Below are 12,899 nucleotides of genomic sequence, written 5' to 3'. Positions count from 1 at the left end.
TGTTTATGGTAGGAAAATGGAAATTTCTGGGAAACAGCTACCAATAATTCCAAAAAAACAGCCACCAATGATTCGGTGAGTACTTGCCTCCTTAAAGAACAAGGAAGAGTTCTTGCTCAAAATTATTCATTGTTGTTTCATAGAATTTTGTGTTTATGATTAGATCGGTTCATATTATAAATTATTCTAGAAAAATCGCATTTTAAAAAAATAAATTAAAACTAAAATTGTTTAATCATCTAACTGTATAAAAACAGAAGAACAAATTTGATAAAAAAAAGTACTTACCATCTACGTAATTGGTAAAATAGATTGACTGAATGACCTTAGTTTTAATTCATTTTTTACAGAAATAACTTTATAGAGTAAATTATAATATGAACGATTCTAATCATAAACACAAAACTCAATGATTTGAACACGAAGAGATTTGAGTACGAGTTCACAGACATCCTCGAGTAGCAACTGTTCTAATTTAATAGCCAAGGTAATGGTGGCGATAAAATTAGTCTGATATTACGTAAAATATAAAATGGGTAAATCCAAGCTTAATTGTGCATTTGGGCAACTCTGATAAATTTACTTCATATAGATATGACTTGACATAAAAAAAAAACATGCAAACTGCAAGATGAATCCGGGGAAGGAGTCTGTCGGATATTGAACACAGGCGATTCGAACAGCAAACAAGCGTCCGAACCAAATTATTCGACATTGGCTCTCGGGTTTAGCCCCGGCTAAAATGACCAGGCGTCGTTGATTCAGGCAGAAAAGTCGGCTCCAACTGCAATGTATAAATCTTTCCCTTGTGATGAAATCCATATAAGAGTCGTGAGAACGGCCAAATTACTCGAGTGAATAAACCATTCGCTCAGCCAGCTCTTTGCCTACAACTCTCATATATCTATGCAGCTGTAGCTCCAAGTAACTCCGTTCTGAGGCGCCAAAAGCGAACATTATATCCTTCAAGAGAAACTAGTGTAGTAAGTAAATGAATGCACAATAAGGGGTTGGATTTTGGGCGGGGAGGTTTCAGTAGTTTTAAATTAGGTATCTGAAAATTCTATGAAGCTTGAGTATACATACCTTGAATCTCACACGAGATCCCTTCAACCCGATTAAAACGTTACCAACATCTCCATATTCTACATCAGCAGATAACAGATTTTGTTCGTTGTCTGAGCTTTCATATTCACAGTCAAACGCTCCTTCATCGTCGTACATAGGAAAATCATTAGTGTCTTCTTTCCCACTGTCATCATGTTGCACTTTCATGACTTCTTCAGAAACATGAGGTTGCAAGCTATCTTGTGGGATGGAAACATCAGATAGAACAGCATACTGCTTTTTATCAAGCAAAGGTTTGGCGATATCAAAAGGAACCCACCTGGTGGTGAAATCTCAGTTTGTCAGCCACCGAAATTTGAATATCAGGGCACTAGAAAATTTTCTCGATTAACATGAAAAGTAATGATTTCCATTCATTATGTAGAAAAAGTAGATAAATTGGTCTCATATGAAAACTTCAGTTTGCATGTGATATAATTATCAAGAGAAGGGAAACTTACTGGAAACCTAAAGGACAGATGTATAAAGGAACAATTTTCAACCTAATTAGTAAACTGAAACTGTTAACAGCTTTCCATGGTCAGCTGGTGCAAGCAAAGGGGAACTTACTGGTAACGTAAAGGACAGAGTAGCTCAGACGGGCAATATGCTGCTTTGTATCTCATCTTACTGCAAGAGTGAATGTAATAACCGAGATAATAATACTGAAGCGTGGAGCAATGGGCTTGATTTTCTTTGACCCAATTTATTTCTTGTAGTGCTGAATACTTTCCAGGTGATAGGAAGGCAAAATCTGGGTCCCAAAATAAGTATTTACTTGACAAACATCTAGGGAGGATATCTATAACACCGACTGCAACAAGCTTGCCATCAATCACATATTGCTGATGGAAAGAACCAAAGCCACAAGGTGGAACGGTACCATCACCTTTTGGAGGAACATAATTTAAGGGAGTATCAACCAGGAACCTCCTGTATGAGCTTTCTGTAACATGTTCAGGGGTATCATTATGCACCGCTATTTGATACCGTCTATACAAAGCGTACTCTTCTGAATCAAAACTGGACCTTTTCAGATGAATCTCAAGCCTCCGCCTCTTTACCGGATTATATTGAGAGATATTTTTCACACTGCACCCTTTACTTTCAGAACTGGTAGCAGATCCTTTAGCAACGCTAACAGTTTGAGCACTTTGATATGAGGAAGCTTGTTTTGTGGCAGAATAAAAATTTAAATGTCCATTGCAAGCCCTGACTAACAGACCAGATGTTTTTGCCAACTGATTCAAGGAACTCTCTAGCTTTTCAGCAATAAGTTTCGGAGATGGCCCCTTTTCATCTGTAATATTCGTCAACAATCTTCCCTGGTGGGCATCCTTCTCACCTGGTAACGACTTCCTTATAGTAGCCGCTATTTGGAATGCAATATTGCTCGAATATAAGAGATCTTCTGATTCTTCAACCAATAGCTTTCTTTTGGCTTGTAAAACCTTTTTAACAGAAGCTTTTGGAAATTGAATGTCAGGAAATTCCCCACTTTCAGAGCAACCACGAACAGAATTATCAACTTGATCTGATAAGAAATGCAAAATCTTTTCTTCCCCACCCTTCTCTTCATTGTTATTGGAACATGATTCTTTCGTGGCTGAGCTTGAAACTCCAAGATGTGTATGGCTGCATGTGTCCTTAGAAGCATTTGGATTCTCTAAAGACTCCCCTGGTTTCTTACATTCCAAGGTACCTTCTAAGAACCTAGGCATAGATTTTTTTCATTGATCAGGATAAAGTATAAATTGAATTAAACATATGTTTTGCTAGAACTTAATAGTGATACAGAAGAAATCATAGTAAAACTACACAACTGATAACTGAAGGTAATCGACATCAATTAGCCCATGACCCACTCAGAAACCCTGGAAAATTGCATAACAGTTGTCCGACATTAGAATTTTCTTTAGAGCAGATTTTGTGCCATAATAAATTTCCAACCTTGAAAGTGTCGTGATACATCATCTTTGGTGGGGTTCTATATTGTAAATGAACTGATGAACTATACTAAATGTGCCATAATAAATTTCCAACTTGAAAGTGTCATGATACATCATCTTTGGTGGGGTTCTATTTTGTAAATGAACTGATGAACTATACTAAATGTACCAAAAGAAAAGTAATTCTCAATCTACAGACAACAATACTGTAAACTTTGTTTTTTAGGGAGAGGTGGAGGAATAAAAGGCAACATAACTATACCTTTGCATTCGTCCAGACACCCGTATTTGCTCTTTAGAAGGAACAAAATCACCTACTCTCAGACGAATAGTATAAGCAGGGCAGCATGTTCTTTCCATCTCAGGTTTGTAAAGAAAACAACCAGATCGTCTCCAACCGCGGTCAAGAAGATCTGAAAAAAGACTCGTTTAAATACATACACAAAATGGAAATCAAGACACCATTGTAAGCAGTAAAATGGTATAACAAATTTGTCAAGAGAGTTCTTTATCATTTTTTTTCTGGGTCAAACGAGAACTGTTTTCTTATCGTGGTTACCGCTACAATAACATTAGTATTGTTCACAAGATATAAAGGGAAGCAAATAAAAAGCAAACCTTGGTAGTCATTGATCGTAATGCTATGTGCCCACAAACCTGAAAAAATCGAAGACAAGTTAAGAATATAATCAGACATTGAATTCATCCCCAAAAGGGCAAAAGAACTTTTAACACGGGTGACGGCAAACGGAGCTATAGTTAGCAACTTCGAATTGGCCTAACATCCCAACTCTCAAACCCAAAAATTTGCATACAACAAATGCTTGTGATAAAAATTCTGTCCAAATTCGAATCGCTTAGAAACCTCATAACTAACTTGCAAATTGATCACAGTAACTTTTATTCATGGAATTAAACACAAGAATTGCAACCTACAAATTTTTCGATAATTAGCAACGATTTGGGAACAAACAAACAACTATATGGAGAAAACCATTTTCAAAGGCTCAAGTTTTCCAAAGGCTGCATCAATCACACAATCAAATTACTAAACTTGTTCTAAATCTAATTAGCAAGACAAATCAACCAAATTATGAGCTTAAAACCACACAAATTATAGAGAGAGAGGGAGTTGATGAGAGAAACGGACCGTGAGAGATACTGGTGCGAGCACCGGATTTGCAATAACCGCAGGAGCTTTTGTTTTTGCCGTAATCCACCACCACGCTTTCTCCTCTGTGGTTACTACTGCCGCCGCCGCTGCTACTGCCCGCCTCGCCCTTCTTCGTCTTCCCCGACATTTTCCGATTCGATCCTCTCTCTCCGCTCAGCTCCGCCTCTGCATCGGACGTTCTGGACCGCGTTTTAGCTTCCAAACGACGTCGTGGCGCGCAATAACCAGCCGTACGACGACCCTCCCTCGTTCTCTATTGATCTCCTCGGCCGATTTTCAGTTCGACTTAATTGCTTAATTCATTTGTGTATCTGACTCTTTTTTTTATTCATATATGGTTGAGAAAAATGAATAACCAGCAAAAATAAATAAATGGAGTATTATATGGTTATACATACAAATTAGAAGTTTAAAATGTACGTTATTAGCTTCTTGATACACGCTCAAACGTGATAATTGTCAATACAAAATTTTGAGATTTCGCCACTTATATTACGATTTAGTGGTATTCATCTTTGCGTGAGAGGTTTTCGGTCCGATTCTCGTCAAATGTGAATTTGAATTACATTATTGCTAGCCCATTGTGAAACTAAGTCTACCCCATTCCGTATATAATATCGTTTGTTCAAAAATAAAATTTTGAGATTTCAAACTTCGTCGTCTTATTTGTCATATTTTTCGTAAATGATCTGAAATATAATCGATTTTTTTTTATTCAACTGACCTTCACTGAACATTTTATATGAGAGAAACTAGGCAAAATTAAGACGGCTAATTACACCTCTTATATAATCTCAATTTGAATTTGAAGACTTTACTAATTAATTAGTCCTTGGTCAACCCTAACCTCTTATACAATCTCAGTTTTGAGAAAAATAACTTAAAAAGAAAGACATTATTTCTAAAACTCTAATTGAGAAATAACATAATTAAAACTCATATTTATATGTAATTTAATTTAAAGATTGGAAATTCGAATACGTGACTCACATGTTATCTAACGATAACCTAATATAATGTATAGCACATTTTATAAAGGGAAAAAAAACACTCCCATTGCACATTAGTGAACAAAGAAAACCTCTCAATTTAATTAATGTGAGTATTGAGATTTCTATAATTACAATAGGGCATTAACCCTAATCAAGGAGGAATTCTTACATTCAAAACAATTAGGTCATCGATACGACCACATACTCAAAGCTACAATATAGTGTGTTGGGCGAAAACTTAAATTGACTTGGTAGATCGCTATAGTGACATCTCAATTTAATAACAGAATATATGTGAATGAAAACTAATACGTGACATTGTATTATTAAGTCGAAGTTACCCTCGTACGATTCACAGGACAGGAAAACAAAACAATATACATCTTCACAAAACCAAGTAAATCTTCGAAACCATACATCAGAATTACACAAAAATACAAGGCCTTAAACTGCAAATACAATACTTCAAAATTCAAAAACAAAAAAATAAATAAATTAAAAAGAAGGGCATTATCGTGATTATCTCCGCACCAAAACCCACGACCTGAAAACGTAGGCTTTAAGTGAGAGAAACAACAAAACCTGCACAGTACGCACCTCCGTTCATTTTCCCAATTTCGGACTCCAAATTTCCCCTAAATTACCATTCAATGCCACTCCTCCTCTTCCCCCTCGCTCTCTCTCCATCTCCACTGTGAAATCTCTGATCTTCCGAGCTTTCTCACTGCAACTCCCGCTCGCTTCCTCCGCCTTTAGAGCTCAGCTCCGCAACAATGGCGGTTCCTCCGAGCTCAATCTCTCTTCTCGTCTAGTTTTCAACGCACTTGGGAGCTCAGTTCCTTAACAATGGCGGTTCCATACCTCCGAGGACTCTCCAAGCTTTCATCTTTCTCAGTGCTCTCACACTCCTACGCAGCACTTCTCACGATTGGAAGAAAACGGAGCCGAAATGCCGACTCGTAGCCGTCGAATTTGTGCACTGATTGGCCGTCGGTTTCAGATCTAACGGTAGCTGAGCTTCGTTTCGGCGACGACTGCGACGCAAGCGGTGGTTGGAAATTCGGTTTTAGATATTTTATTTCATTTACTATCGGTGGACTTAGCGTTTATGGCGATGAATCGGAGTTTTAGGGCTCAGGACTCGCAAATGCAAGCGATGATTAGGCAAAGTCAGCAGCTCAGAGCCTCGGTGAGGAAGGAGAAGGAAGAAGAGCTCGCTTTGTTCCTAGAGATGAAGAAGCGCGAGAAGGAACGGAACGATCTTCTTCTTAACAGCTCTGAAGATTTCGATGCACCATTAGGTATACTTTTTGTGCCTAAATTTATTAGGTTTTCGAGTGCAATGTAGAGGCTTTCACATTTCGATTTTGTAAATCAGTAATGTGCTTTTTTGCTTGCATTGCTGCTAAAATAGTCTGTACTGATTGTAGGTTAAATTTGTGTGGAAATGTTTCGCATTTTCGGCTTTGATATTGGTTACTAAGGTTGCTTCTGATATGGTAACCTCGACATTGCAGGGACGAAACCCGGAACTTCTCCCATTTTCAATATTTCCTCATCAACGCCGGCACCTCCACGCAAGACCGGTGCTGATGATTTTCTCAATTCTGAGAATGACAAGAATGATTATGATTGGTAATGCCATAATCTGTTTTCCTTTTCTAGAACATAGAAGTTATTTGTTAGCTGAGTTCTGATGGGATAATAAAGAAGCAGAATAGGGCGTACCTTTTTTTAACTTCTATGGTTTGTATGCTTTTGATTCTGAAACTTTTCCCACTGTTATGGAACTTTTATATCAGGTTCACCATATCCTTTATAGGATGTTTGAAGATTCTGTTTCAATTACGTGTATCATATGAAATATTTTGGATTGCAAAGTTTCTGGATAGAGTCCAGCAGTATAATAATACACTAGTGATATAGTTCGTTGATGCATTTCTGCCGATTACATGCCTAATGTGAGGTCCGTTGGGGTGGCCTAAACGTGCTGTGTTCCTGTAGTGGGAATAAATTTTTGACAAAGGAAAGCATGGCCATTGAAGTGCTTAACTAGAATAATAAGTCTGTACAGCTTCCGTTCTTCAAATGCATATTAAATTTCAGTTTAGCAGTGTTACTATTAGGTACAGATAAATGTTATCTAAGTTGGTATTATTATTTTATTCTTCTTTCAGGCTTTTAACTCCACCCGGGACTCCTCTTTTTCCTTCGTTGGAGATGGAATCGCATAAAACCATAATGAGTCAACTTGGAACCCCAAAGGCTCGTCCCACTGCACTCAAATCTAGAGTAAGAATTTCCTTATCAACTGGGCTGCAGTTCTACATCTGAAGTGGTTGTAATTTATTTATAGTGTGTGAAAGGGAGTTTAAGACTTTGGAAGTTAGCATCCATCTTTAGTCCTTTTTAAAGCAGAAAAGTTGCAAAAGATATCCTTGGTATATGGCGCTTAATTGGTAGTTATATGAACATCTGAACTATTGACATTCATTCTCATCTCTCAAACTTTACGTTGCTTAACTTAGAATGTGCATTTAAGAGAAAATTACATATCGAGCATCTAACTACTAGATTCAACAACTATTGAGTTTAGAATGTTGTAATTCATAGAAGATGCTGCTTCTCTCGTTTATCAGTCTTTATAAAAGGGTAAATTTCGTGATGGTTTTCAGTTTCTCACTTTTGAGTTCTAAATTCTAATTGTGCTTGAGTTTCATGTAGTATTACTTAGCCATTTCTTTATTGTGATCATAGTTAGCTAACTCCCAGCCGGAGCCTGCTGCTAGGACCAGCTTAGTGTCTAGACAATCAACTTCTTCCCCTGGGCTGAGTTCTTCAAATTCTGGGACCCGGAGGCCTTCATCGTCTGGGGGTCCAGGATCAAGACCTGCAACACCAACTGGACGCCCCACATTGCCTTCAGCACCTAGACCTTCAAGATCGTCAACCCCTACTTCTCGATCAACCTTGCCATTAAACAAGTCCATAAATTCTGCCCCTAAGTCTACGGTTCCCACAACTCGATCCACACTTCCTGCAAATAGATCGACAACTCCTGCAAAGAAATCTACAATTCCCTCAAGATCCTCTACACCATCAAGGTCTACGGCAAGATCTTCAACACCAACTTCCAGACCCACTGTACCCCCACCCAAGCCTGCATCAAGAGCATCAACACCAACTCGTCGACCGTCCGTGCCATCCCCTACACCTAGTATATCAGCTCCTCCATCAAAGTCCTCACCTTCAATGTCCAAGCCAGCTCCTACAACAGCAAGAAATCCAGTGCCATCACGTGGTGCGTCCCCAACAGTAAAATCTAGACCATGGAAGCCCTCAGAAATGCCTGGTTTCTCACTCGAGGCCCCACCAAATTTAAGGACAACACTTCCTGACAGACCACTTTCAGCCACTAGAGGTAGGCCTGGAGCACCCAGTTCTCGATCATCTTCCGTTGAGCCTGGTCCCAATGTAAGACCAAGACGGCAATCATGCTCTCCTTCAAGAGGACGGGCTCCCAATGGCATTAGTCATACAAGTGGGAGCTCTGTTCCTGCATTCAGTCGTGGACATTCTAAAGTTAATGACAATGTGAGCCCTGTTTTAATGGGAACAAAAATGGTCGAGAGGGTAATAAATATGCGGAAACTGGCACCACCGAAGCAAGAGGACAAACATTCTCCTCATGGTAACCACTCCGGGAAGTCAGCTTCATCCCCAGACAGCTCAGGCTTTGGTAGATCACTCTCAAAGAAATCCCTTGATATGGCTATACGCCACATGGTAAGCATATCTTTCCATTTTACGAGTCGGTGTATATTCCCATGCGAATTGAGACTAGAATGCCTGTTCGTTGCAAAGTTGTGCATGCTATTTCTGTGGAAGTATCTCATATTCTCTGTTGTAGAAGATAGCTTTCCCTCATTCCCTCCCAGTGTTCTTGATAAGCAGTCAAAATTTACTTTTAATCTAGAGAAAGTATTTGATACAAGTTTGTTGTACATAATTTTTTCTTGATTTGGTGTTGGTTGCAGGATATAAGGCGATCCATTCCAGGTAATTTAAGACCGTTGATGACAAATATTCCTGCATCCTCAATGTACAGTGTGAGATCAGGGCCTGCACGAAGCAGAACAATTAGTGTGTCAGATTCTCCTCTTGCCACTAGCAGTAATGCAAGCTCCGAAGTTAGTGTAAACAACAATTGCCTTTGTTTAGACGGGAGTGAAGTAGAAGATAATGGCAGTGAGAGAGGTGGTCGATCTCCTGCCAGTGTGCGCGGTAGGTAATGTTTTGGGGGAGCTGCCATCATTCCACATAAACTGCATCTCTAATCTACCACCTGATTTTTTCATCTTCGGTTTCAACCATCTTGACAGTCAAAAGAAAACCAATTTTCTGATAGACCTGACAGGAATTGTGCCTCTGTGCTTCACGTAAAGTGCACCGATATGCTGGTGGTGTTGTAATTCATGATATTTGTAACGTTAAGAAATCTGGTTATGTACCGAACAGCCTTTCGTGGCTCGCTTTCGACGGATACTTTGTTGAAAAACCAGAGATCATATTAGCCTCTCATCTTGGTAAGTTGAATGTGTACTTCTGGGAGCGCAGTGAAAGCTGCTGTACTCATACCATGGGCTGTGTTGCAGGTGTTTTCAAGAGCTTTGCTCACCTGCACATGTTTTTTTTTTTTTAATGAGTCAACGGTTGAGATTTTGATTAGTTAAATCTTCTCCGTTCACTAATGAAAAAGGAGATTGCATTTAGAACCAAATTATAAGACTGTTTTAGAAAGAGAGTTTTCTCCATCCTCCACTGAACCTTATTCATATATTTTATTTTTATTTTTATAATCAACCTATATTACAGGTTAATTTATTTATTTATCTATATGATAAGATTCTGTTTTTATAATCATCATGTATCACAAATTAATATGTTTTTGTACCTTTTAGTTAGGTTTCTCGTGTAGCCATGAAGACATTCATACCATCTTTATAACATGTCATGCGTCTGTCTTTTGCATGTTAACATCTCCAACAATAAGATTCCGAGGCTATATGATGACCAGTGGCAAACTCTATCAGTGACAATTGGAGTTCGCCGTCGCTAATCTCGGTGGATTGTTGTCTGGCTAGTGGGAGAGGGACGATTGGAGTTTCTGCATCATTTGGAAAAACACGACTTTCACGTTTTGAACGTGCAATGTCGTTTGATCCCCCAGTGAGTATCATCCTTTAAAGCTGCTAACACCTAAAGGTCCTGAAGGTTCGTCGTTCCAAAAGTCAAATCCATTTCATAGTATCATGTTTGAGGTAGGTGGATAAAACATACGACTTAAAATGATTATTTCAACCATTAGATGAAAATTTAAACTAATTTAAATGATTACTTCAACCATTAGATGAAAATTTAACCTAAAATATAAAGTTTACTATGTATTTTCTGAAACACAGAAAAAAAAAAAATATTTATAATAAAATTTGGAGAGGTCCTAGTTCCCTTCCGACTCACATTTGTACATATGAAACACAAAATCTAAGAACCAAATATACCCATCACGAAATGTTCAACTAAACAAGAAAAAACTCCACAATGTTGTAATGGAAATGCATGGTTTCTACAAAATAAACCTAACAAAGCACGCCAGGCAAATTACGAAGCAGCTACTACAGCCTCGGGGGTAGCCGCCACAACTGCAGCCTTCGGGGGAGCAGAAGTACTCGGTTTTGCATCCTTGCTGGGAGCTGGGGCAGGAGGTGAAGGCTTCAGGTGGGGAGGTGTATTATGCTTCAATTTTAAAAGTATCTGCCTCATCCTTGAAAGCTCGGTTGGCTTTCCAGGCTTTGGACCTTGGACAACGAGAATGGATGGCTTCTTTTCCGTATCCTTCTTCCCTCTCTTCTTCTCTATAGCTGGCACCTCATTGGGAATGAGGTCCGCAATTGCCTTCCAGTAGTTCTTGTCTACCTCAGCATGAAACTTCTCTTGATTAGCCAGGAACAGCTGAGAAAAGCCAAAATACAAATTCAAAACAATATACCAGAGAGATTGATATGGATATTAAAGGCGAAGAAACTGTAAAGTTGTGACAAAGTTCAATTCCAAAATTGTTAGCTAAAAAGACATTCAGAAAACCATTAACACGACCAATATTAGTAGAATTTGTTTTACGAAGAAGCCTAATAGGGACACATTGTAGCTAAGATTTACGTAGAGAATCCTAAACAGTTGTGACCATCACTTAGTTGAATTCACAAAAGTTAAATCCCAGCAAAGAGAATAAAAGTTACGAGCTTGTAAATATTTATGAATAACCAAGCTGAGTGTATGTGGAGGAGATACGCGACAACAATTTGTGGCTCTTCTTCAACACTTTTTTCGATCAGCTATTCAATTATTGAATGAATCAGCAATCCAAGAACGAAACTATAAGCATCAGCCCAAAGAATCATCATATGCATTCCAACCAAAAACTTAAAATTGAGGCAGTAAAGTCTGAAATCGCCATTATTACTAGAAGAGCTCAATGAAACAAAATATTGTGCCGATAATATTTATTGGAAAGCTAAATTGATCAAACCTTCTCCCTTTCCCTGTTAGCAGCCTTGTTATTTTCAGTAGTGATCTTCCTCTTCTGGTAGAATCCCACCTTGAATTCATCTGCTTCCTCAATTATTTGAACCAACAACTCCTTTTCTCTCTTCTCCTTCTCCTCGAGATGAATCGCATTCTGCCTGAATGTCACAAAAGCTCGGATTATTATAACTCCCTTACAACCTCACAGAATTCAACCATTTATTTCTAACACCACCTTCAATGCAAACATAAAATCACTTTCTGATAGTCAATAACCACAATTTGACAACAATCATCAATCTTTTTTTTTTTTTTTTACAACAATCATGAAATTCATAAAGGTTTTAACAAGTTTTAGTTTTTTAGATAAACAATCAATTTAACAATTTGTTATCAGAAAGACGATTACTGATCACTAAGCATGCAACTCTTGAAAACTACCGAAATCAAAACAACAACTTCCACTCAGTTTCTCAGCCAACAGAAAGATCAAGCCAAATCAAAACCAACAACTTTCAACTAAATTGCACAAAAGAATCAAATTTTAATGGCTATACAGAACTATAGGTTCAATCGCAAACAATCAGAATTCAAATCCCTACCTCCTCCATTCTCCGAGAGCAAAGCCCTCCTCAGGCAGCATCTCCAACGGAGGCGGCAAAATCGGATCATCGGACCCGCCAAACCCCCCATCAAAGCCCTGGCCGTTCGATTCGGCGTAGATCGACGGAGGAGAGAAGGCCTCCGACGCCGGCTGAGTGGCGAAAGCGTCGTCTACGGCGGAGCCCTGGAAGATTGGGGAATCGGTGGCAGAGTCCTTGAGCGACTCGGAGTCGACGAAGGAGTCGAATCGCTGGGAGGAGAGTCGGGGGTCGTAGCCCAGGTAACCGTCGTCGTCGAACGGGCGAGTTGAGCCGGTGGTCGGGACGGAGTCGTCTTCGGGCTGGGTGAACGAGGCCATGATCAAGTCAAGTGCACCGATGAGCGAAATGCCGAGCGAAATGCTCCCAAAGGCAAAACTCACGCAGAAAAAATATCGGCACGCTTTATGTTGGGCTAGCCCGACTCAGTGGGCCTTCATTGGGTTCGTAA

General features: G+C 39.1%; 2 protein-coding genes across 2 annotated transcripts; both read right to left on the bottom strand.

Moving 5' to 3' along the window:
* Window positions 1-413: 413 nt before the first annotated feature.
* Window positions 414-4,559, bottom strand: LOC137734079 (arginyl-tRNA--protein transferase 2-like). Its single transcript, XM_068473350.1, has 6 exons — window positions 4,207-4,559; window positions 3,675-3,713; window positions 3,319-3,469; window positions 1,678-2,820; window positions 1,087-1,387; window positions 414-963 (listed from the first exon to the last, which is right to left on the bottom strand). The coding sequence occupies exons 1-6, from the start codon at window positions 4,355-4,357 to the stop codon at window positions 847-849; spliced, it is 1,902 nt and encodes a 633-aa protein (XP_068329451.1). The 5' UTR covers window positions 4,358-4,559; the 3' UTR covers window positions 414-846.
* A 6,128-nt stretch (window positions 4,560-10,687) lies between these two features.
* LOC137735519 (clathrin light chain 2-like) lies at window positions 10,688-12,847 on the bottom strand. Its single transcript, XM_068474947.1, has 3 exons — window positions 12,410-12,847; window positions 11,812-11,965; window positions 10,688-11,234 (listed from the first exon to the last, which is right to left on the bottom strand). The coding sequence occupies exons 1-3, from the start codon at window positions 12,766-12,768 to the stop codon at window positions 10,884-10,886; spliced, it is 864 nt and encodes a 287-aa protein (XP_068331048.1). The 5' UTR covers window positions 12,769-12,847; the 3' UTR covers window positions 10,688-10,883.
* Between the last annotated feature and the right edge of the window lie 52 nt (window positions 12,848-12,899).

Source organism: Pyrus communis, chromosome 5, assembly GCF_963583255.1.
Source record: "Pyrus communis chromosome 5, drPyrComm1.1, whole genome shotgun sequence".
Classification (NCBI taxonomy): domain Eukaryota; kingdom Viridiplantae; phylum Streptophyta; class Magnoliopsida; order Rosales; family Rosaceae; genus Pyrus; species Pyrus communis.
This window is presented reverse-complemented; position numbering and strand designations above follow the sequence as displayed.

Coding starts and splice junctions, on each gene's coding strand:
- LOC137734079 (XM_068473350.1), bottom strand. CDS start 4,357: ATGTCGGGGAAGACGAAGAAGGGCGAGGCGGGCAGTAGCAGCGGCGGC. Junction 2,821..3,318: donor GTGTCTGGACGAATGCAAAG/GTATAGTTATGT, acceptor ATCTATGCCTAG/GTTCTTAGAAGGTACCTTGG. Junction 964..1,086: donor GATCTCGTGTGAGATTCAAG/GTATGTATACTC, acceptor TTTCTCTTGAAG/GATATAATGTTCGCTTTTGG.
- LOC137735519 (XM_068474947.1), bottom strand. CDS start 12,768: ATGGCCTCGTTCACCCAGCCCGAAGACGACTCCGTCCCGACCACCGGC. Junction 11,966..12,409: donor GCTCTCGGAGAATGGAGGAG/GTAGGGATTTGA, acceptor TGTGACATTCAG/GCAGAATGCGATTCATCTCG. Junction 11,235..11,811: donor CTAACAGGGAAAGGGAGAAG/GTTTGATCAATT, acceptor GGCTTTTCTCAG/CTGTTCCTGGCTAATCAAGA.